This window comes from Embiotoca jacksoni, unplaced genomic scaffold (genome assembly GCF_022577435.1).
Source record: "Embiotoca jacksoni isolate LCO1_2020_lvr unplaced genomic scaffold, fEmbJac1.0.p SCAF_27, whole genome shotgun sequence".
Taxonomy (NCBI): domain Eukaryota; kingdom Metazoa; phylum Chordata; class Actinopteri; family Embiotocidae; genus Embiotoca; species Embiotoca jacksoni.
This window is the reverse complement of record NW_027185378.1, coordinates 632,404-656,185: the sequence shown is the minus strand read 5'-3', so window position 1 is coordinate 656,185 and position 23,782 is coordinate 632,404. Positions and strand designations below refer to the sequence as shown.

The window sequence follows — 23,782 nt, the reverse complement described above, 5'->3', positions numbered from 1 at the left end:
GCGTCCGGCACAGGGCTCGTCTCCGTGTTGTGTCTGCTACGCTGCACGCCTCTGAGGTGGGAGGTCCCTGCTCTGCAAATGTTCCATGACGTGCAGATGGGGGGTTCACAAGGGGTTCTCACGGCCGCGCGCTCCCCGCCTTCAGCAGCAGGCTATCCCCGGGCAGAGACCCGCTCACAGCTGATCCCCTAAACAAACAAACAGAGGGTGCACTTCATGTTTTGGCACGTGCACGACAGGTTAGCCTCATCATCCTGCAGGAAAATGAGGAGCTTGAAGCCATTTGAAGGTAGGACTGAGTGTAATATTAATATTCAATAATATAAATCTATTATCATGTATTGATTAGTTGAAGCAGAAAAACATGTCAAAGTTTCACAAAGTCTGCTGCATGAAGGAATTCAAGCGACTAACATTCAATACAATTTTATCCAATATGATCACTTTTATTATCAATTTATGTATAAATTATTCACCTGATTAATCAGATGGTCCGTAAAATGCCAATAAATAGAAAAAAATCGGATCTTTCTGTTGGTCTGCAAACTCAAAGATTTGTCAAAGACTTTTACTTTAATACCTCAAAGAATTAATAGGTTCATCTGTATATTATTTTCTGGATTAATTGTGCAAAAATTATGAGAGAAAATACTTGTTACTCTTTCCGGAGATAAAAATATAATCGCATCTGAAAAATAAGATGTAAAGTTGCTGCTTCATTTTCTGGCCATGCACTGACTGATGAACTAATCCTTTAATCTCCAGACTGTAACAGCTGAGCAGAGTCCAGTGCATCAAACATTTTGATTTCAGATCAATGTGGACCTGAATGTAGACATCATTTAATATTAAATATTATCATTCTTTTCTTTACGTTTAATTTCAACCCTGTGAGTAAATATCTGTCTCTGTGTGATCACGCTCTCTCTGCACTCCTTCCTGCAGTAATTATACATGTAGACAGGAACTGGGGGAGGGAGGGGGGGGCAGTTAGAGAGTTGGTACAGTTGCCATGGAAACACACAATCATGTCAGATTATTTTCAGGCGCTTCTGCTGCGAAGATGGCATGGATGGATGATCGATGAATGAGTGAATCAGTTTTCTGAATGGTCTCGTGAGACCTGAGGGGGGTGAGGGGTTATTCAGGTACTTGTAGGTATCAGCTGCCTGTTGAACCTGCAGGGTTCACTGTCCTGTATGAGCACCACTACAGCCAGCAGGGAGGAAAGCCTCATTCCTTCATAAATCCCCCCCCCCCCTCCCCCTCCCGTCCTGTCCAGAGGCCGACCCGAGGCCGACCCGGGGCCAACCTGAGGCCCGTCTAAAGCGGTCATCAGGGCTGCTCTGGAGTTTCAGATGGCGGAAATGCCAGGCAGTGTGTGGAGCATCCTGGGGGACAGACCATTATATTTATAGAGATGGACGACTTGACCTTCACTGCACCAGGAGTATCAGCCATTTTAGTGCAGCTCCTCTGGATACTGAATCCAGCATAATGGATCTCAGCTGCAGTGCAGTTCGTTAGCTTCATCTCTGGCTTGTTCGAGGCTATATCTAATAATAGCTCTCTGCAATTCCATACTGTGGATAGTCTCCGTCTATACACAGCCGCTGCATTCATGCTGCCCTCCTGGCGCACAGTGAGTGGCCGCTTTCTGAGGGAAAACGCTCTGTGAAATTACAGGAAATAAAAAACGGGACATGTTCGAGGGATTCAGAGCTCAGAGCTGGAGTTCAACTAAGAGTCATTACATAAGTTTAAAGGCTTTGTTTTGCTGTGTGAGCCTCGGAGAGAGATCTCTGGTGAATACGTCTCAACCACAGAAAGCACAACCGCCAGTCCAAAGCCAAGGACTCCTATTCATAGAGGCCCCCAGTTGTTGTCACCCTGAGACTCAGCGTGAAGCCGAGGAGGACGGTCCGATATTTATAGTGTCATTTATATTGTGTTGAGAGGCCAAAGTCCCACACAAATGACTCAATTTAAAATCAGGGGAAAGACCTCATTCATTGATCAACATGAGGAGACTCTGTACATTCAAATACAGTATATCCTCAAATTAAAGCAGTTAATGTGCTCTAAAGGAGGTGATCTATGTCATCCATCCATCCTTTATCTGTACTCACTTTATCTTGAACAGGGTCACGGGGGTGGGGGTGGAGGGGGGGGAGCCAGGTTATCCGTCCATGACAGGGCTAACACACAAAGACAGAAACAGAAACAGACATCCCTTTATACGCTCACATTTGTGTTAACCTGCATTTGTGGACGCAGCGATGAACTGTGCTCACAGACGATGGTTTTCAGAAGTGTTACTGAGCCCATGCAGTGATTTCCACGACAGAATAGTGTCTGTTTTTAATGCAGTGCTGCCCGAGGGCCCGAAGATCACCACCATCCAATATTGGTTTTCAGCCTTGTCCCTTGTGTAGAGATTTCTCCAGATTCTCTGAATCTTTTAATAATATTATGAACCGTAGATGATGAAATCTACAAATTCTTTGTAATTTTGCGTTGAGGAACATCATTCTTAGATTGTTGCACCTCTTTCCCACACAGTCTTTCACAGAGTTGTGAATCTCTCCCCTTTGTCACTGCTGAGAGACTCTGCCTCTCTGAAAAGATCTTTTTATATTCAATCATGTTACTGATCTGTTGCCATGTAACCTAATTAGTTGTCAGATGTTCCACCAGGTGTTTTTTTTTTGCGTTACACAACTTTTCCAGTCTTTTGTTGAACCTGTCCCAACTTTTTTGAGACGTGTTGCTGCCATTAAATTTAAAATGAGCACATATTTTTCATTTAATTTCAGTTTCAACATTTAATATGTTGTTTTTGGTATATTTTCAATTAAATATGGGTTTATGTGATTTGAAAATCGTCACAATCTTTTTTTTATTTACATTTTACAGCACGTCCCAACTTTTTTTTTGAGAACAGGGATGTAAATATGAAGCAGGTTTCACTGATGAATATGAATCCTCAGTTAAAATATAAATTATGAGAGTACAGTCTGCGTCTTCAGGCTTCCATCTGAATCCAGAGGAAGTCATTAGTTTAACTCCTACATCTGATTCACAGGATGAAGTTCGCAGCTGCACATAATCTGCTGTATTGTCCCAGTTTTTTTTTTTGCCGTGTTAATGACACCCTCATCACGACTCTCTCCATTCACAAAGCGAATCCTGTCGGTGCTGGGAGGAGCTGGCTGCAAGCGGGCTGTGGGTGTCTCAGGATTCAGGGAACATGTCTAATTTCTGCAGCCGGCTTTCATCGAGCTGAAAAGGACCATGCTGTAGGAAATGCACATTCATGTGATTATAGCCTTTCAGAGAGCTTCGGCATCTCTGCTCTGCTCTCGTTGACCGTGTTCACATGCTGAATTCAGATCTCTGAGTTTCAGGTGATGAATGTGAGGAAGGTGATGTGGAGCTCCTTGGATCCTGACAGCCGGCTCCCCCTCTCCTCTCTGTGTGCAGCGAGGCAGCTGCTGCTCTGAAACACAGAGAGGAAAAGCGTCCTTAAACGTGGGCTGTTGTGTAATCCCTCCCAGGGCCCCTTTGCTATTTTTGTGCCTGGGTCCGCACGTCACGGTTGGGTATTTTCTCTGGTGACTAGCTCGCATCAATAGACCTTCTAATGTACACCCAGTCGGCCAGCAGCTCCACGACTGATGGGACTTTACCTCGCTGATTTCCTTCATTATTGCTGCCCGGACATGAGGAGAATGGAGAGACGGACTATGCAGCGTGAGAAGTGTCACATGTGACTGTGAAAATGGGACAGGGGACGATCCAAATGTCAGGTTTGTGTGAGGATTATATTTGATATGTGAATGTCAGCTGCCGAGGCTTTTCTCCCATCAGACCGTGTACTTCATGTCATTCTGATCACACAGCCGCTTCATGCTGCTGCCACGGCTCCTCGCAGCCCGCTGATATTTATGGACATGTTGTCATGCCTGCTCCCTTTAATGGCCAACTTCGCCTCTAATGATGTAATGCAGCGGCAGGACGATGCTCTCCGTTTGTCTGCCGATCATCTCTCCATCCATGCGGACATACTGTACCTCTGTCAGCCCACCATCACCCCCAAACACACCTACAGCCGCCCACCTGCCTGCTGCTGCTGCACATCATTGCTGCTGTGTCACATATATACTCTGTAACTGTGGCTTCTTGTTGATGGGATAGGCTCTGAATATGTCCCCCCTCAGTTCAAAGGTATGCATTGTTTCTGAGGGTCTTATCTCGTTGTCACTCTGCACCCCCCTCCCTCCCCCGTCGCTCCTCTAAGAGGATGGAAACTAAGCAATGAGGTCATATCGACCTTGAAAGGGAGCTCCCTACCAGGCCTCTGAGTGTTGTTACCCCCAGGCACCCCACTTAGTTTACCTCCGTGAACCTCCCCACTCAAACATGGATCCTTCCAGTCCCCCCACCCCCTCCCCTCTCCTCCTCCACCACCACCACCACCTCCCTCTCATCATCCATCGTATGCCTTCGTTATTTTTCTGTCTCCTGCTGAGGAAGAAGCCCTGAAATCTGTCTGAAAGCACCGAACTGTTAAAGGGACGAGCGTTTCTGCAGAGGAACACAAAGGGTAGATTTTCATCCTCATAGCTGCTTTCAAGCATCTCTCGGCATCTCGAGAGTCACCTTGAATTCTTATCCTCTAGTTTATGCCTGAGCGGTGTGCGGTGCGATAACAAAGAAAGGAAGGGAGCAAGAGGAGGAGAGTGAGAGTCGGAGGATGTCCTAATTAAGGGGAACTCAGAGGGTTTGAACCAGATAATCTTACATAACCTCGTTAGGGAGGACACAGCATTTGATACTGAGAAGATGGAAACGACATGCCCTCAGATACCATGCCCGCGGTGCCGAGCAAGAGCAGCGAAGCGGCTCGCTCCGACCGCAGGCGTGATGCTGGTTCTGTTGGGTTGCAGCACGCCGTCCTGAGCGGCTTGGTGTGATGACAACAGGAACTCAGACAGGTTGGAAGGTTCGAACCCCACGAGAGCCGGAATATGACCAGCAGAAAAGAAAGTGAAGCTCTGAGGACACATTGAATACACCTCAGACAGAGTTAAAGAGAAAAGAAAAATACATATTACAGACAATATCAGGACTTTATTCCTCCTGTTAGTTAGTCTTCCCTCACAGGACACAGTCTAAAATCTTTTTGTCTGCAGGCTGTGTGAGGTCAGGCGGACTAACTGAAGCAAACAAATGTGAAAAGGAACCAAAAGAGGACAGCAGGACAGGACAGACAAGAGTTACCACATTGACCAAACTATTTTAAGAAGCATCATTTAAAACCACAATAAAGCCAAACAGCAGCTGTGTAGAGCTTCCTGCTCATAAAGCTCTGCACAGCAGCAAGCTCAGAAAATGTGAAAATGCCCAAAGCACACCAATATTTAAATAGAAGCTCCAGCATCAAATTCAATTAAAAACAACCCACATTTAAAACACCAGATAAAATTTCTTACCACAACTCAAGACTCCATCAGCCCAGACTGAGGCCTGCGTTTCCTCCGACAGAGAGGATCTTACATCACTTCACACACCTGACTTCCTTTGTTAGCTCCTCCCCCAATCACAGAAAAATAGGAAACTACCAGGAAACGTGCAGGTAGACCCGTCACACCTGACTGCCAGTGATCTCTCCTCAAAACACGTTTATTCCTGATATTATATCATCTACAGACTTATATATTTCTGAAGATCATTCTCACTTTTTTAAGCAAAGTTTTAATAAAAGCCTGAAATCAAATAAACGCATAGCACAGTCAGGCATTTTAAATTCTCTGCATGTATTTCTTCATTGCGCTTGAGGAAATTTGGGACATCTTCCACAGTTGACATGAGGTGTCATTTTCTATCCATTCCTCCTGTGAGGTTTTATTACGATTTTGAACGTCTCTCACTTTAAAATCTTTTGTCTGGTGCATCTTTATGTTTTTTGTGTGCATATTTTTAGTTGTCTAACTCTCCTTTCTTTTTCCTCTCTTTCAGATGACCCTTCCCTGCAATTCACATGCATGTTCATATCACCACGGTTACATAACAGATATTGTCCTTAAAAATCGACCTCAAAGGAAGTGACATTGGATTCATGGAGTCACTTGAAACTACTGCAGGGGTGAAGAGCTCCGCGGAGGGTCAGGACAGAAATGTTGCACAGAAAAAATGCATATCAGAGGCGACTCGGAGGAGGCCGTCGGTCGAGCTGGAGGTCAAAGGGTGGCACCACCAACGAGAGGACACTCAGAGCAGAGACACGTGTGGCTTCAAGGACGTGTCCGACTCAGGGAAAACAGCCCAGGCCCAGTCCACAAGCCATCCGGACTACGAGGTGTCTTCGTACCCGCTGCAGTCCACGAAGCCGTTTCCTGTTGGCAGACAGAAAGTTTCTGCTCCGTCGCCGGGACCTGCCGCTCACAGGAAGTCCCCCAGCTCACCTGAGGGTGCCCAGTCAGGGATGGAGCCGCTGGCAGAGACGGCCTGCAAGGTGGAGCAGAAACCGCAGAAGCCTGGGAAGTACGTCTGTGACTACTGCGGCCGGGCGTGTGCCAAACCCAGTGTGCTCAAGAAACACATCCGCTCACACACCGGGGAGCGGCCCTATCCCTGCGTCCCCTGCGGGTTCTCCTTCAAAACCAAGAGTAACTTATACAAACACAGAAAGTCCCACGCTCACTCCGTCAAAGCTGGATCGGTGCCATTCTCAGAGCTCGCTTCTTACAATGCCAATGCGGACCAGGGGTCTTTTGAAGGGGAAGGAGAGCTATTCTCTGATGCTGAGCAAAGCACGGACACGGACGAGGACACTCTTAATGACCCGCTGCTGCTGCTGGACTCTCCAATGGAGGGATCAGATAACACCGCTGTAAAAGTACTAAATCTCATTGCTCAGAAAAAGGGAGCCACGTCAATGTCAGCTCAGGATGGTTCACCCCAGCCCCAAGAAATCAATGCGCCTCCTGCCGCTGCCGAGGCCAGTCGTGCAATTCAATCTTGCACGATCAAACAGAGGCTTGCGCTCCGGCTGTCTGAGAAAAGGAGCAGCGACTCTGACCACAACCTGTCCCTCCCGAGTCAGTCAAGCAAGGGCAGCACGGACTCCGGCTACTTCTCGCGCTCCGAGAGTGCCGAGCACCAGACCGGCCCTCCGAACACCAACGCTAAGTCCTACCAGGAGATCATGTTCGGGAAGTGCTACCGGCCGAGCCCCAAGCAGATGACAGCGGTTGTGGCCAGCAGCACAGACTCCGGCGAGTATGGCGGGAAACGCTCGGAGAAAGGCGTTTCCCGCGTTTTCACCCAAGAGAAGGACACCGTGGAGTCGATCAAGATCAACACAAAGTCATTCTCGCGGGAGGAGGAGAAGGAGCCTGAATCGGACACCGGCTCGGATGTGGGGCCTCTGATCAGGAGCAACTCCATGCCGACATCCTCGGCGGTCTGCCTGACGATGCCTCAAGCCCTCCGAGGCAGCCACTCATTCGATGAGAGGACGAGCACTGGGGGCATGAGGAGACTCAGGCGCCAAGCTGCTTTCGAACTGTCCCCGCACGATGGCCACGCAGACGCCGACAGCCACGCGAAGATGAGCGACAGCGGCGTCCCACCCTCAGGACCGGAGATGGAAAATTACCCCTCCTTGGCGCCGAGCATGAGCCATCACAGACACGCGATGGAACTGGCAACACGGAAACGCCGCAAGGAGAAGAGGGAGGAGGAGGATCTGACGAGTCAGTATGAGGTACATCATGAGCAGGTTGAGGAAATGTTAGACTCCGGCAAGGACTACGATTTGAAACAGGCGGCGGCGGCGGGCATTATGGCGTTAGGGAAGGGACACGCTCAGATGGACAGGTGTGACATGGACATATCGATGAGCCCGGACGTGTCTGGCCGTAAAACCTTGGGGAATGTAATCTCAGTCATCCAGCACACAAACTCAATAAACAGGCCTCACCCCGAGCAGTCCGACTCGTACAAATATCTCGGCCAGAGACAGGACAGCGTTTCCTCGTTTCAAGCGATGGAGGCGAGCGAATCGTTCGAGATGGAGCGGAGCGACAGCCGACTCAGGCAGTCGCTTCAAATGGGGCCCAAACTCGTGCGGCAGCCCAACATACAGGTCCCGGAAATCAGGGTCACGGTGGAGCCTGACAGTCCAGAAAAAGCTGCGGAGGTGCAGGTGAAGGAGCCGGAGAAGCACGTGGAGGAGTTCCAGTGGCCTCAGAGGAGTGAAACTTTAGCACAATTCCCTCCAGAGAAGCTGCCTCCGAAGAAGAAGAGGCTCCGCTTGGCCGACATCGAGCACTCCTCTGGTGAATCGAGCTTTGAGTCGGCGTGCACCAGTCTTTCGCGCAGCCCGAGCCAAGACAGCAACTTATCCTACAGCTCCACCTTCTCCTTCGACCGGGAGGAGAGCTTGAAGTCGGTCTCTCCGGCCAGGCAGGATGAATTTGGCAAACCGCTGGAGCTGCTAGCGGTCCCGGGCAGCGGGCACTCGCTCTCGGTGCTCAACCAGCGTCAACAACACGAAATGAGACGCTCCTCCTCAGAGCAGGCGCCGTGTAACTTGCGCAAGGAGTTCCCAGAGGTACGCAGCATATCGTTTGACTACGGCAGCCTCTCTCCGACATCCAAAGTTAGACACGTGGACATCAGCGCTGCGAAGGAGAGACGGAGGGGGAACTTGGTGCGGCAGGAGTCGTTGAATATGGAAACTGAAGTAACACAAGTCCCGTCGCAGGTGTTCCCGCCGTACCTCAGTAGCACCTCTCCCCCCTTCGCCGCGGTCAGCGTTCTGCCGCAGGCTCTGCCAATCTTCTCCACCGGGAATACATTTCCTCAGCTGTCCCATCCCAGCCTGTTGGTCCCCGTGAGAATCCAGACTCATGTCCCGTCCTACGGCAGCATCACCTACACCTCAGTGTCTCAGATCTTCGACAATCAGTACGACGGCATCAGCTCCACGCTTCAGAGTCGAACCTCTCGATTATCTGATTCTCATAATAAACCTCCCTCCTCGCACACCCTCAATGTGGAAGCCCTCGATTTGTCATCAGCTAAACTGAAGACAGGCATCCCTCTGTCTCTGACATCCAGAACCATCTCCACCACCAATGCCTCCAGCGGCGGCGCGAACAAACGGATGCTGTCCCCCGCCAGCAGCCTGGACTTGTTCATGGAGGTGAAGCAGCAGAAGCGTGTGAAGGAGGAGAGGATGTTCGGGCAGATCGTGGAGGAGCTGAGTGCGGTGGAGCTGGGGAAATGTCATTTGAGCGAGGAGAGGGGTCAAAGGTCAGAGATGCAGTGCGCTCCGGATGACTCGTGTCGGGGGAGTAAATTTCTCACACTTCAGCACAAAGTGGCGGCAATGGAGTCGGCGATGAAGAGCAGCCTGCCGTCGTACTCAGTGATCTCAGTGGGCGAGGTGAAGAAGGTCGGCGGGGAGAAGCGGGGGCAGACGGCGGTGGCGCAGCTGGTCTCCAGTCAGGACATCCTGATCTCAGACTCCGAGCACTCAACGCTGTTATCTCAGTTTCCAAGTCTTCGCACCACGACAGGTGTGAGCTGGTGTTATCTCAACTACACCAAGCCGAGCTGCTCGCACGGCGCCGCCCCCTTCTCCTCCGTGTATGCCACCTGGTGTGTGAGCTCCCACAACCCCAACCCACTCGAGCTGAGCACCGGCGCTGCCCTGGCGCTGCTGCGCTCCCGCCAGAGGGGAGGGAAGGTCATGTACACGGTGGCCGCCATGTGTCAGCCCGGCACCGGCAAGCTGGTATCATCCCTCATCCTCTGGAGGCAGACCATGGAGCAGGTGAGGAAATGGTCCCAATTCTATGTCGTGTGAGAGGGAAGACCTCTTTATGACATATTTAACTGTTCTTATTAATACCGAGCTGCACTGGGTTGTTTTAAACATTAGAAATGCAGAAAGTTTGAAGAACCTGAGTCGCCATAATTTGATAAACCTTTGGCAGATCATGTTTAACTTTAATTCATCTCTTGTTCTGCCTTTTAATTGATAAAAAAAAGAGAGAGATATCTTAGAGTTTAAACTACCAGACACATTAAATAATGTTCCAGTAAATCCTGAGACACAATAAAGTGAGTCTTGGCTCCTGTACTCAGGTTGTTCCCAGCAGCAGCAGCAGCGGCATAATTCATGTTTGCGCAACATGCTGTGTAATGCCATGTGTGACACACAATCCTGGATGCATCACGTTACACCGTCGATGTGGCGTCCACTTAAAATGGATGTTAACACGGCGTTTGTTCATCCGATGCAGCTGCAGAGGAAACCGGAGCCCAAAGAGGTGGACATCGGCTACGGGAAGAAGGTGAAAGACATCGGCTGCCGAGCGAAAACCGCCAAGGAGGAGTGGAAAGAGAGGGAAGCGTCCAGCGCCCAGACACTGCCAACACGGGTTAAGATCTTCGAGGGAGGGTCAGTCACCATATTAGTTATCATAACACCTCTGCTGACTGGAAACACGGCGGCCATATGAGGACAGAGCAAGCGAGCGTGATGTGTCACTCTCGCTTTCCTCACTGAAATATTTCATCTCTCTTCCAGGTACAAGTCCAACGAGGACTACGTGTACGTCCGAGGTCGAGGTCGGGGGAAGTACATCTGTGAGGAGTGTGGGATCCGCTGCAAAAAGCCCAGCATGCTGAAGAAACACATCCGGACTCACACGGACGTTCGACCGTACATCTGCAGGGTCTGCAACTTCGCTTTCAAAACTAAAGGTGAGTAATAATCAGAGAAATGCATCTTGTTTAGATAATAAATGTGCAGCAGCAGCTCAGTTTGAGTGTTTTCTGATGTATTTCCTGCAGCACTTTAACTTTTCCTCTTTTACAGGGAACCTGACAAAACACATGAAGTCGAAGGCGCACATGAAAAAGTGTCTCGAACTGGGAGTATCCGTGACGATGGACGAGACGGAGATGCAGGAACACGGTAAGATGCAACCCAGCGTCGATCCGTCACATCTGTCCAGCTGTCAGACAGAAAAACTAAACCGATGTGTCTTTGTCTTTCAAAGTGGATGAAATCCAGGAGTCCAAGACGGAGGTTGCCGTGACAACCAAGCATCAGTTCTCAGATGCTGATGACTCGGACGGCATGGACGAGGAGGCGGATGAGATCGATGAGGAGGACGACGAGGATGAGGAGTACGAGGGGGACTCCACGCCGAAGCTGCGTTCGAGGAGCACGAGTCCGCAGTCGTTCGGAGTGACGTCTCTGTCGGTGACAGCGACCGACGCCATCCACGGCTGCTCGCTCAGCTCTCTGCCTGGAGCCGACGTCCGTAAACCAGCTTCTGGCAGGCGTCCGGGCTCCGACCAGCGCGCCCTCCTCTCGGCCGAGCAGAGAGAGAAGTCGGTGGACGAGGACTCGCTGACCATGCTGTCCCCGGACCAGACCAGTTTCCTGTTCGACCCGTACTCATCCTGTCTGCTCTCTCCTGGCTGGGAGTCTCCCATCAGAGAGCCCTCCCCCTCACGCCCGCGCTACCCGTCGCCGAGGCGAGAGCTCTCGCCGCGAGGTCGCTCTTCCCCCCGATGGGACACGTCCCCGCTGAGGCCCAGCTCGCCCAGCTTCTCCCCCATCCAGCACCCGTCCCCGGTGTCCATGGAGCGGCCCGTGTCTCCGGGGACAGAGCTGGCTGGGAAGCGCGAGTCCTCGGTGAGAGGACGGCAGAGGGTCGTCCTGAGAGCCGTGTCACCGCGCCGAGGCTCGCACCAGCACAGAGGAGGCGGGGACAAAACCAGACACCACGCCAAGATGGAGATGACGCAGCAGGAAGGAGGCTTTGATCTGGAAATGGTACGCAGCTGCTCGGTTCAACTAAAAGCTTTTCACTGCTGTTTATATCTGTTTATATCAGCACGATATCTAAAACACTCTGTGGTGGATAATCAGGCAACGAGCAGGATATTAAACAATAAGTCAATTGAAGTTTAAAAAGTTGAAAGAGTTTAAAAAATATATTTTTGGGGAACTTTAGAGACATTTTTACAATTTTATTTATGAGCTATGAAAGTCTAGAGCCACATTCACGTCTTTGTCAGGAACAGCAGGAGTCTGAGCTACATTTAGCATGTTAGAACATTTTCTGGTGCAGCTGCTGTTTTTAGAGTAAAACAAAGAAAAAGGACGACCTGTTGATAAACTTGAGGAAATTTGAATAGTTCACCAAAGACATGGTCGATTCTCTCCAAACCATCAGCCTCATGATGGAGCTCGATGATCCTCTGGGGACCATGAATGTAATGATTTCATGATTTCTGACTGATATATTTTCACGCGTGTCTTGTTGCTAACGCTGCTGCCGACATGTCGTTGCAGGATCCGAGGAGCAGCTTGGCATCGTCACTTCCTGCTGCTGCCGGCTCTCATCAGCACCAGAACATCCTGAGCCACCTCCCTCTCCACTCCCAGCGGCAGGCCCACTCTCTGCTGCCCGTCGTCCCCGTCGGAGGGCTCCAGATGTTCCACTCCCCTTCGGCCTACGGTGCCGCCGTCAGCCCGCCGTCGGCACCGAGCCCCCCGAGCAGCGGGGGCCAACGGTGCATCAGCAGGGAGGGGACCGTCCAGGGGTCCGAGGCGGGAGGGGAGGACATCCGGGGCCAGAACCAGGAGAAGAACCCGGACCTCGGGGTGTCGGACAGTCGGCAGGAGGAAAACGTCCAGACGTGCTTGAAAGCCATCGCCTCGCTGAAGATCACCACAGAGGACCCTCACTGAACCTCTCTTCTCTGTACGGTGCCCCCCCCCATCCCCCTCGCTGCTACACCTGCAACCTTCAGCCCTTTAGGCCCATAAGCTCATCTCTGTCCCATTAGAGGCAATATAAGAAGACTTCCTGTGGTCCTGCACACACCCGGACAGCTTCTTTTAAACCGGACAGGAACCTTCATGGAGACGAAGTGAAGCGACGAGCAGCAGGAGGCCGAGAATCATTTCTGGGTGCAGGTGCAATATGGAAAGATATTATGCTAATATGCCTTTTGTCTGACATAGTAGTTTGCGTACAATTGCACATAAATTATATTTATGGATTATGTACAAATGTCCTGAACATGTACTCCTTCTTAGATGCATACAAACAGTGTATTTCACTGTGTACTTTGAAAATAGACTGTTGTTTATGTAATCATATCAAGGTGTGATGCAGTAGTGCAGTAAATAAAGACTATTTATAAGGGGAAGTATGTGTAATATGAAACGGTCTGACCAAATTTTAAGTAGACGCTTCTCATGCAGTTTGGTACTCGGGATCGAGCGGCCAACAGTCGGTGCCTTTGTTTTGCTTTGTCACGCTTTTCTTTACGAGGTCGAGTTTGTTCGGAGAAGAAATCTTTTTTCTCTCTTTTGGTTACTCGGTTGTGTCGGCGCTGCGGCCGGCAGACGGATGCAGCTTCGTTTCGTAAAACAATCTTAAAAAGATGTTGCTTTTTCTTAATGTTGTGGTTTTTATCTGGTAAACATGCATGGGATTTGCTATTGCACAAAAATAGAGGAAGTAATTATGTAATTATGAATACTGTAAGATGTATTTATATATTAGAACGTAAGCACTTATTGATACTGGTAACATTTGACTACTCTTTCTATGGTATATCTGTATTATGCAGCAGTGATATGCAGTGAGCCGCGCCGGCTTGGCTTTTGATCTTTGCTTTGATTGAACTCAGCTTTTTTCTCGCTTCTCCAGACGACCACGAGCGCTTTACGACTTTTAAAGATGCACTTTCATCGTTTGATCTTTGAGCTGACGTGGTCGGAGTTTTAAAAAAAAAAAAACAGACATTCAAACATTCCAGTTGTTTTTGTCCCGACGGGCTCTGATGGTCCGTCAGTACGTTTCTCTGCATTTAACTGGATTAATCAATATCACTTACTGTAAGTAATATAACGTTAACAGCATGAGTTATTACTGTGCTTTAGCTCAACATGTAAGTAATCATTCACCAGATGCATTACTTCTTCTCTGTATATATCTGTGTATTTTTATGATTTAAAGTATTTTTGCAGTGTTAAACTTTCTATGTGGGTCGTTTGTATCTCTCTAAGAGGTAAAATGTTTGCAGCTGTTTGATGAGGTTTAAAGAGGGAGAAAATCATCTTTAAAGAAAAAAACAATGTATTCACATCTTCAGTTTGAGAAAAATAAAAAAAAACACTTTGTTCACTCATGTTTACATAAAAGAATTTAAAGGTGCACTGCTTTAACGTTTCCGTTCTGGAGGTGTTTGGTTTCCTGTGATTTTACTTGTCGTGCTGCAGAGCGCTCAGAAATGTGAAGGGAACGTGAAGCCTTTTCATTTTGCTTTTGCATTCAGTATGTACTCAGACTGTGTTTGTGTTTTTTATTTTCATTATTATTGTGCATTCATATTTACTGAACTGCATTGTGCCTCTCATGTCTGTGGATATTCCCTGTAAAACACGCAGAGGACGAGTCGTGTTACCTCTCAGCTGAGATTCTTGGAGGGAGAAACCTCAGTAGCCAATCGTTGTTCAGCTATTTGCATCAGAGCTGGTTAGTCAGGACGGAGTGCCTCTTTTCTGCTATGAGGAATTTATTGTTTGGTGCTCTACTTTTTCAGATTAAAGATAAAAAATTGTTTTAAAAGAATATACTTCTAACCCAAGGACGTGTGTGGCCGCTTCTTTCATCCCTCTCCTCCTGCATGAAGAGCTTTAAAATCAGTCAGTTTATCTTTAGGGGAAATTAAAACTCAGTGACACCTGCTGGTGAGAGACGGTCGCTGCAGTCGGAGCATAAAGAGCAGAAATAAAGGTTCCAGAAATAGCTGTCACCTTCACGTGGAGGTTTTCTTTGTGTGTGTGAGCAGCAGACAGAGAGATGTTCACTAAGAAGGAGATGCTGCTGCTCTCTCTCTCCAGGTCGGGGAGGAGGTCCACTCTAATTCTGACTAATCACAGAGAACAGATTCCTCCTCGTTTGTTAAAATAATGATTTGTCTGTTAACGGCCTTAAATAAAATGATTTGTGCTGGTTTGAATCCTGTAAGATGGCTGCTGTTCACACACACAGGTTGCTGCTCAGATTACACCAGAATCTCTGTCTGTCCTCCCTCTCTCCGCTCCTCCCGGTTATTTTGAGGGGGTCTTATCACAGCTGTTGTATGTGTGGTGGCAGCTCGGCCCCTCCACACTCTTCCTCTTCCCCCTGCGGCCCTCGGTCCCGGTAAGACCCTGTCTGCTCCTTTCCTTCTTTCTTACGCTGAAATAGCCTCTAAATAACTTTAAACTCGCAGCGTTTCAGAAGCTCTTCTGATTCCTGACAAGTGTTTCTGTGACTGTGAAGTTAGTCGAAGGTGAGAAGCTGTGAACAGAACTGAGACTCGTGTGTCATCTGTTAACAACATGTGAAGAGACACTGTTTGTTTTGCAGCAGATAAAAGACAAAAAGCGTTTTTCCCAGTCAGTCACATATTTATATTTTAATTTCTGAGTGAATTTCTGTCTCTTTTTAAAAGAATGTTGTCTATAGATGAGTATTTTTGTTTGTGTAAATGTAATGTTCTTTAATGAATGTTAGTGATTATAAAACTCTGACTTCAATAAGACTGGATTAGAAATAAATGAATACCGTGACCATATTAAGAAGTTCCTAAAATAGACCACAGCTCTGGAACAGGTGCCGAGAGTCCGAGAGACACGTGAAGGCTGCACTAATTATACACACATAAACAGGCTGGAGACACACAGAAGGACAGACAGGAGGAGAGGCAGGAGGACAGACAGGAGGACAGAGAGCTGGGCGTTCTGTTAGTGATTTAGTCTCTAACATCATGTGATGGTTTTTAACTGACAGTCTGAGGAGGACACATTTTAAAAACTGCAGCTGGTTGTGAAAAGCTGCACAGAGATGCTGCAGCTTGTTGGTGCCTTGCTCAGAGGCACTGTGGTGGCACCTGCAGACGGAGGCAGTGAAGGTGTTCTAGTCATGAATTCATCTCAATCATCTGCAGGAAGCTGCTGACACATTGTGAAGAGTCGCAGACAGAAAGGTTCAGGTGAACATTTTAAGGTAAAAATTTGTTGGTGCTGCTTCTCTGTCACACTAACAGCTGATTAAATAAAACTGTTCTTCAGATTATTAGTGACACTCGTGATTTTCTTACTACAGGTGAGAATAAAGCTTTTAATCATCTGCTTTCAGTAAAACAGATTTCTGATTAAATATTATTCTTTAAAAAGAAAAGAAGTCAAAAAGACGTGTTAAAGAAACTCAGGAGGACTGAGATGTTGTCTTCTCTTTGCTGCCTGCTCATCACTGACCTGTCTCCTTTTCAGAACCATTTCTTCATCCCATCGCAGAACCAACCGTTTCCCTCCATCTGCCAGCTCAGGAGACATGGAGGCTCTTCAGGAGAACGGTCCTGCACCGGCCGAGGACGGCCACGTGGACCTGACGGAGGACCTGACGGAAGACCTGACGGCGGACTTGGCCCAGCAGCTGGAGGACATCATTAGCACCTACCAGGCTGCCGAGACTCCAGCTGAGCCAGAGGACACGGACGAGGTCACAGCCGTCAGAGAGGCCGACTCCCGCAAGGACCAGAAACTGGAGAAGAAGATGCTCAAAAATCTGGGTCTGTTTTCTTTGTTCAGAGAGTTTCATTGATTTTATCTGAGGAGGGTTTGATTTTGCTCAGTCAGCAGAACGTGTGCTGAAAGTGAGCGGTGTGTGAGTCCATCAGTACAGCAGGGTTTCCACAGGTCTGTTACGGTTCTCATCATTAATGATGCTTCACCTTCTCAGGGAAGGAAGCCATGCTGCTGATGCAGAGTCTGAACAAACTGGGCTCTCCGGAGCAGAAGCTGGAGGCCATCATCAAGAAGCACGCCGAGCTGGTGAGCGCATGACAACAGAAAGTGATGGGACATGTTGCGTGCAGGGCCAAAACGTTTGTGTGCGTGTGTGTGTGTGTGCAGTTGGAGGAGCACCGCAGCGACCAGAAGCAGATGAAGGTTCTGCAGAAGAAGCTGCTGCAGGTGATGAAGGAGAAGGACCAGCTTCAGAGCGAGCACAGCCGCGCTGTGCTGGCTCGCAGCAAACTGGAGGGGCTGTGCAGAGAGCTGCAGAGACACAACAAGACGCTGAAGGTACGTCGGCCGGCAGACGCTCCTCATGCACGTTATTATAAGGTAGGTAGGTAGGTAGGTATATACTTTATTAATCCCCGAGGGGAAATTTTTTAGAATAAGAAGAGCTGAAAGAGAGCAGCTGGTGTCACCATGTGCTGCTCCACAGGAGAGGACATCAGCTGGCACCAAACAACAAGCATGATGTCAAAGCTCAGGGTCTGACCTCACACACACACACACACACACACACACACACACACACACACACACACACACAAACACACAACTACGGCAGAGATGCAGGTTTTACTCTGAATCCTGCAGGAGAGACGGCACTTTCTAAAGATTCCACCTCAGATTAGGTCCAACTGACGAAATGTCCGCAGCCAAGACAAGTTTACTGACAGTGACGTCATGCATCTTTAAATTCAAAGAAACTTGCCAGTAAAGAGAGTTTAAAAGGTTTAAAGGGAGCTTTACCATCACTGATAATTCTGATGCACTGGTGAAGGAACAACAGAAGATTATTCCCTCAAAATATCTCCACAACATCCAGCAGCATGTGTTTTAAATCAGCTGAAACTAATGATGTTGAAGAATATATATTTAATTTTATAACATTTGTATTTATTTTATAACACCTAAGAAAAAATACAAATTATATTGAAGCCTTGTTGGTCTGACAGTTGCAGCAAAACTAAATTTTTGGAGCCACAATGGAAAATAATGTTTTGCAGACACATAAATACTGAACAGAAATGCACGTTCATCTGTGACTGACACAGAACCAGAGTGTTGGAACTGTAAATGCACCGTGCAGCTCGAACGTGCGTCCCTGACCTGCAGGAGGAGACGCTGCAGAGGTGCCGAGAGGACGACCTGAAAAGGAAGGAGATCACCACCCACTTCCAGGGGACACTCAGTGAGATTCAGGCCCAGATAGAAGAGCACAGCAGCCGCAATACCAAGCTGTGTCAGGAGAACAGCGCGCTGGCAGAGAAGCTGAAGGGACTCATCGCACAGTACGACCAGCGGGAGGCGGTACGGAGCTCAGCGCACTTTATTGAGACCCAAACTGCATGCACACTATCACACATCTGTCACTCCTCACAAATCCTCCTGAATGTCTTCCAGAACCTGGAGAAGGTCTTCAAGCACAGAGACCTGAAGGAGAAGCTGCTGGAGACCAAACTTACGCAGGCCAACATGTTCCTGCAGGAGGCGCAGGAGAAACACCGGCTGGAGAAGGAGCACGTATGGCCTCACATCTCTTTTATATTATTATTATTATTATTATTATTTTTATTTTTTTTTAATTTATTTTTTTAATTATTATTATTATAATCATCATCTGGTGCACGTTTTAAGCCAACGTTTAAACGTCCCGCAGCTGCTGAAACAAGCGGCCGAGTACAAGCTGCAGGTGAAGGCGATGAGGGAGCGGGAAGACGACATGAAGACGCAGGTACAGTCGCAGGGCATCATGGAAAATCTGGCCGTTTTTTTTTGTAGACGTGTGTTTCACCGCCTCTCCTCCTCAGCTCGACATGTACTCCAAGAAGTTCGATGAGTTCCAGGGGACGGTATCCAAGAGCAACAGCGTCTACAGCAGCTTCAAACAGGACATGGACAAAGTGAGCAGACTGTCTGGTTGAGTTTTTGTGGAGGAACAGGTTATATAGATATTATGTGAGGATGCTGTGATAATGAGCAGTGAAACATGATTTCTGGGTGCAGATGGCCAAAAGGATGAAGAAGCTGGATAAAGAGTGCCAGTCGTGGAAGAGTCGCTTCGACAGCTGCAACAAGAGCCTCGTCGACATGGTGTCAGACGTAAGGAACACTTCTCCTCAGCCCCGTACAGAGATCGGACCCTCCAGAGGAAATGTGTTTAATATTAAATATATTTTAATCCCCCACAGAAAGCCATCAAGGAGAAGGAGATGGAGCTGCTCACCACCAAGAACCAGAAGCTGGAGAACCTGTGCAGAGCTCTGCAGGAGGAGAGGAAGAATCTGTATGAGAAGGTGCAGGGGGCCGCCCACACGAAGCCCACGGAGAAGGAGGGCCAGGAGGAGCAGGAGACCCCCAGAGACCCCAAAGAGGACCCAGCGGTCCAGAACCCTGCAGTCCCAGCTCCCTCCTCCACGCCGGCGCTCTCGACCCCGCTGAGCGAGGAACTGGCCAAACTGAAGACGGAGCAGGCTCGTCTGAAGGAGATCGCCAGCTCCTTCACCATCTCTCACGTCCTGCCCACAGAGACAGCCGCCAGCCCATCACAGGGACTCTCCGAGGACGTCCAGGAGAACCAGCAGAACCACATAGAGGAAAACAAACAGCAGGAGGTCCAGGAGGACGGACTCCAAGAACAGAGAGACCTGGCGATGGAGTCGGTGGATTGATGCTATTAACAGGAAGATGGTGTTTGTAAGATTTAATAAAAAGAAAAATACAGCTGAGTGTTCAGTGTCTGATCCTGAAAACATTTCAGAGGATTGAAAGGTTCAGTTTAATGCAACAGGACAACTGGAAACAATCTGTAACGGATCACACAAGAGGTTTAAAGTACAATCACCATCCTTCTTCCTGCATGCAGAGTTACACAGCAAGAGGCTCTCTCCACAGACAACAACATTAACAGCTGCATCAGAAAACACTTCATTTATAATGTGTCAAAAGGACAAAATGTGAGACCATAAGTATGATCCTGAACTACATCCTGTCAGACATTCTGTTCATCAACACTAAAGAAGATCCTCGTAGAAAACTGAATCCACTTCTTAGAAAAAAGAAGTTTAACACGAATCACCTTTTTCTGTACATGAAGTAAAATATAATTAAAATATAAATATAAATTACAGAAATACTTTGCGGGACCAGCTGATCGTCCCATCTTATAACTCAGTATAACACAGTTTAGTGTTTAAAAAGAAAGAAAATCTATTCACTCTCTCCACCAATCAGCTAAGTCATTTATAATGTAAGGTGTATACTTTAATAATTATGTAAAAATATCAAATTTCCATTTACCTCAAATGTTGCGCTGCAGATAGCAAAGGATATGACCAAAAAAAGGGTCAACGGTAAAGGTGCATTTTCATGAAGTAGTAAGTCCCAGTTGGACACCGACTACATTGCATTAGTACATGCTAGAGTATGAAAGTAAAAAGAAATAGTATGAGACTCTGAACGCAGCTCATGTTACGCTTCCAGAGGCCTCACCTGAATGGAATGCGGCCATCATTAATCATCAGTCATCACTTACATCTGTGATCGATCACAATTCATGTCTGAATTCAGCCTGTAAACAGGTCACAGCCCCTTGTCACTGTTCATGAGGTTTTACAACAGACACCAACAACAAATACAGAAACTGAAGAGAAAACCTAAACTTCAGTCTGTAGCCACAAAATGACAGATTCCTACATTCATCAACATCAACCTCCACATCATAATTCTAACTGTGAAAGTCTCCGCTGACTCCAACATGGTGATAAAAAGTAGGGATTGTGGTGTTAGAAACAAACAAACATGAAGGTCTGATGTCAGAGAAACGTGCTGAAAATGAATAAACACACTAATCTTTCACACTAATGAATCCACCAGACTGAAGAAACATCCTTCAGAGAACCTGATGTTTCCAGGCTGAGCAGAGCCTTTCGTAAACTGATATTCATGTGCAGAAGGAGTGAAGTGCCCCTTTAATATGAGCCTCTGTTTCTAAATGTGGACTGGGACAGAGAGCAGTTTGTCGTCGCTGGTAAGAAGCTGTCTCTCTCATGAATCAGAGGATGTCTGCAGACGGCTGCGTGATGGCGCTCGCTGATTTTGTTAAACGTGGAAAAACTGTGCTGGAGCTGGCTGAGCAGCAGAGCAGCGAAGGTAGGAAACACTCTGAGAGGACATAAAAATAGACACAGCGGACGCTCTGCAGCTGGCGGATGATTTACGGGTCGTACCGAGAATTGGGGATGAGGGATGGGGGGTGGAGGGGCCGGGAGGCCTGTCAATCATTACACATGTAGAATCAGACTAACTTCATGTTGTGTTTCCAGGTTCTGTCCAGAAATACATCAGGCGGGAGATCAGCATCGAGCAGAAGCAGTCGCTGCTGGGTCTGATCGAAGCAGATGCAGATCTCTACAGAAGGTTCTCCGTCTCCACAGACGATATGAAAACTGTTCATACTTCCACTGCTGCTGTTTAAATATGTGGTAGAAGGAGGCTTACGGGCCTCAGAGGAGCAGACTCAGCTTCGCTCTTCTATTTCACAGGCTCAGTGTCACCAGGAAAAAGGATGCAGAAGCTCTCTGGAGAATAACCAACAGTAAGAGGAAAAAACAGCTGCTCCTGGTCTCCAAAAATACACATTCAGCTTCTACGTTTATGGCCTTTAAACAGTGTATAACAGTAAATATACTGTATGTAACTCAGGCCTTTAAACAGTGTACAACAGTAAATATACTGCTTGTAACTCAGGCCTTTAAACAGTGTATCACAATAAATATACTGCATGTAACTCAGGCCTTTAAACAGTGTATAACAGTAAATATACTGCTTGTAACTATCATGCATGTAATCATATGTTCCCCTCTACTCAGCCTAAAGTGAGTTCTTATACATTTTTTTAAAAACAATAAGGCCCAGGGTTATGTTTTGTTTTACTGACTGCAGCCGGTGTGTTCAGGTGCAGTGTAACACCCAGCGTTTGGATGATGAGTTACAACTGAGCTCTAAAACTATTTTGTTCAGTGTGTTGCTGTTGTGTTCTTCTGTGTTACTGTTGTGTTCTTCAGTGTGTTACTGTTGTATTCTTCAGTGTGTTACTGTTGTGTTCTTATGTGTGTTACTGTTGTGTAGTTCAGTGTGTTACTGTTGTGTTCTTCAGTGTGTTACTGTTGTATTCTTCAGTGTGTTACTGTTGTGTTCTTATGTGTGTTACTGTTGTGTAGTTCAGTGTGTTACTGTTGTGTTCTTCAGTGTGTTATTGTTGTATTCTTCAGTGTGTTGCTGTTGTGTTCTTCAGTGTGTTATTGTTGTATTCTTCAATGTGTTACTGTTGTGTAGTTCAGTGTGTTATTGTTGTGTTTTTCACTGTGTTACCGTTGTGTTCTTCACTGTGTTACTGTTGTGTTCCTCAGTGTGTTACTGTTGTGTTCTTATGTGTTATTGTAGTGTTATTCAGTGTGTTACTGTTGTGTTCTTCAGTGTTACTGTTGTGTTCTTATGTGTTACTGTAGTGTTCTTCAGTGTGTTATTGTTGTATTCTTCAGTGTGTTAATGTTGTATTCTTCAGTGTTACTGTTGTGTTCTTCAGTGTGTTACTGTTGTGTTCTTCAGTGTGTTATTGTTGTATTCTTCAGTGTGTTACTGTTGTATTCTTCAGTGTGTTACTGTTGTGTTCTTATGTGTGTTACTGTTGTGTAGTTCAGTGTGTTACTGTTGTGTTCTTATGTGTTACTGTTGTGTTCTTCAGTGTGTTACTGTTGTATTCTTCAGTGTTACTGTTGTGTTCTTCAGTGTGTTACTGATGTGTTCTTCAATGTATTATTGTTGTATTCTTCAGTGTGTTACTGTTGTGTTTTTATGTGTGTTACTGTTGTGTAGTTCAGTGTGTTACTGTTGTGTTCTTATATGTTACTGTAGTGTTATTCAGTGTGTTACTGTTGTGTTCTTCAGTGTGTTACTGTTGTGTTCTTATGTGTTACTGTTGTGTTCTTCAGTGTGTTATTTTTGTGTTCTTCAGTGTTACTGTTGTGTTCTTCTGTGTGTTACAGTTGTGTTCTTCAGTGTGTTACTGTTGTGTTCTTCCGTGTGTTACCGTTGTGTTATTCAGTGTGTTACCATTGTGTTCTTCAGTGTGTTACCGTTGTGTTATTCAGTGTGTTACTGTTGTGTTCTTCCGTGTGTTACCGTTGTGTTATTCAGTGTGTTATTGTTGTGTTCTTCAGTGTGTTACTGTTGTGTTCTTATGTGTTACTGTTGTGTTATTCAGTGCATTACTGTTGTGTTATTCAGTGCGTTACCGTTGTTTTCTTCCGTGTGTTACCATTGTGTTATTCAGTGTTTTACCGTTGTGTTCTTCAGTGTGTTACTGTTGTGTTCTTCAGTGTGTTACTATTGTGTTCTTATATGTTACTGTTGTGTTCTTCAGTGTGTTACCGTTGTGTTATTCAGTGTTTTACTGCTGTGTTCTTCAGTGTGTTACTGTTGTATTCTTCAGTGTTACTGTTGTGTTCTTCAGTGTGTTATTGTTGTATTCTTCAGTGTGTTACTGTTGTATTCTTCAGTGTGTTACTGTTGTGTTCTTATGTGTTACTGTAGTGTTCTTCAGTGTGTTACTGTTGTGTTCTTATGTGTTACTGTTGTGTTCTTCAGTGTGTTATTGTTGTGTTCTTCAGTGTTAGTGTTGTTGTCAGGAGTTCAGTTTTGTCCTCCGTTTTGCCCCCGATCACCTCTCCTCCTGTGTCCCCTGTCTTTGTCTGTGGCCACGCCACTCACCTCCCGTGGCCACGCCCCTCACCAGTCCCAGCAGATGCAGCCACTCACCCCTGATCACCACCTGCAGGTGTACTGCATCTCCCTGATCACCTCCCCAGACTATATGTAACCTGCCCC

At 47.1% G+C, this 23,782-nt stretch overlaps 1 protein-coding gene across 5 annotated transcripts; it reads left to right on the top strand.

The window, feature by feature from the left end:
• The first annotated feature begins 135 nt into the window (after positions 1-135).
• LOC138204969 (beta-taxilin-like) lies at positions 136-19,623 on the top strand. Of its 5 annotated transcripts, XM_069160567.1 has the most exons (11): positions 15,153-15,257; positions 16,045-16,103; positions 16,370-16,668; positions 16,839-16,930; positions 17,012-17,182; positions 18,011-18,205; positions 18,299-18,418; positions 18,555-18,629; positions 18,706-18,798; positions 18,902-18,997; positions 19,087-19,623. In XM_069160567.1, exons 3-11 carry the CDS (start codon positions 16,431-16,433, stop codon positions 19,564-19,566), a joined length of 1,560 nt encoding a protein of 519 aa, XP_069016668.1. In that variant the 5' UTR covers positions 15,153-15,257; positions 16,045-16,103; positions 16,370-16,430; the 3' UTR covers positions 19,567-19,623. The 5 variants fall into 5 exon arrangements, with proteins under 5 accessions (XP_069016666.1, XP_069016665.1, XP_069016663.1 ...); XM_069160566.1 differs by lacking the exon at positions 16,045-16,103 and having other exon boundaries at positions 15,064-15,257; XM_069160564.1 differs by lacking the exons at positions 16,839-16,930; positions 17,012-17,182; positions 18,011-18,205; ... (3 more) ...; positions 18,902-18,997; positions 19,087-19,623 and adding exons at positions 3,177-3,809; positions 6,022-9,847; positions 10,320-10,477; ... (1 more) ...; positions 10,898-10,996; positions 11,082-11,866 and having other exon boundaries at positions 12,389-15,257; positions 16,370-16,409.
• The last annotated feature ends 4,159 nt before the right edge of the window (positions 19,624-23,782 follow it).

Coding starts and splice junctions, on each gene's coding strand:
- LOC138204969 (XM_069160565.1), top strand. CDS start 6,122: ATGGAGTCACTTGAAACTACTGCAGGGGTGAAGAGCTCCGCGGAGGGT. Junction 10,997..11,081: donor GACGGAGATGCAGGAACACG/GTAAGATGCAAC, acceptor TGTCTTTCAAAG/TGGATGAAATCCAGGAGTCC. Junction 11,867..12,388: donor GAGGCTTTGATCTGGAAATG/GTACGCAGCTGC, acceptor ATGTCGTTGCAG/GATCCGAGGAGCAGCTTGGC.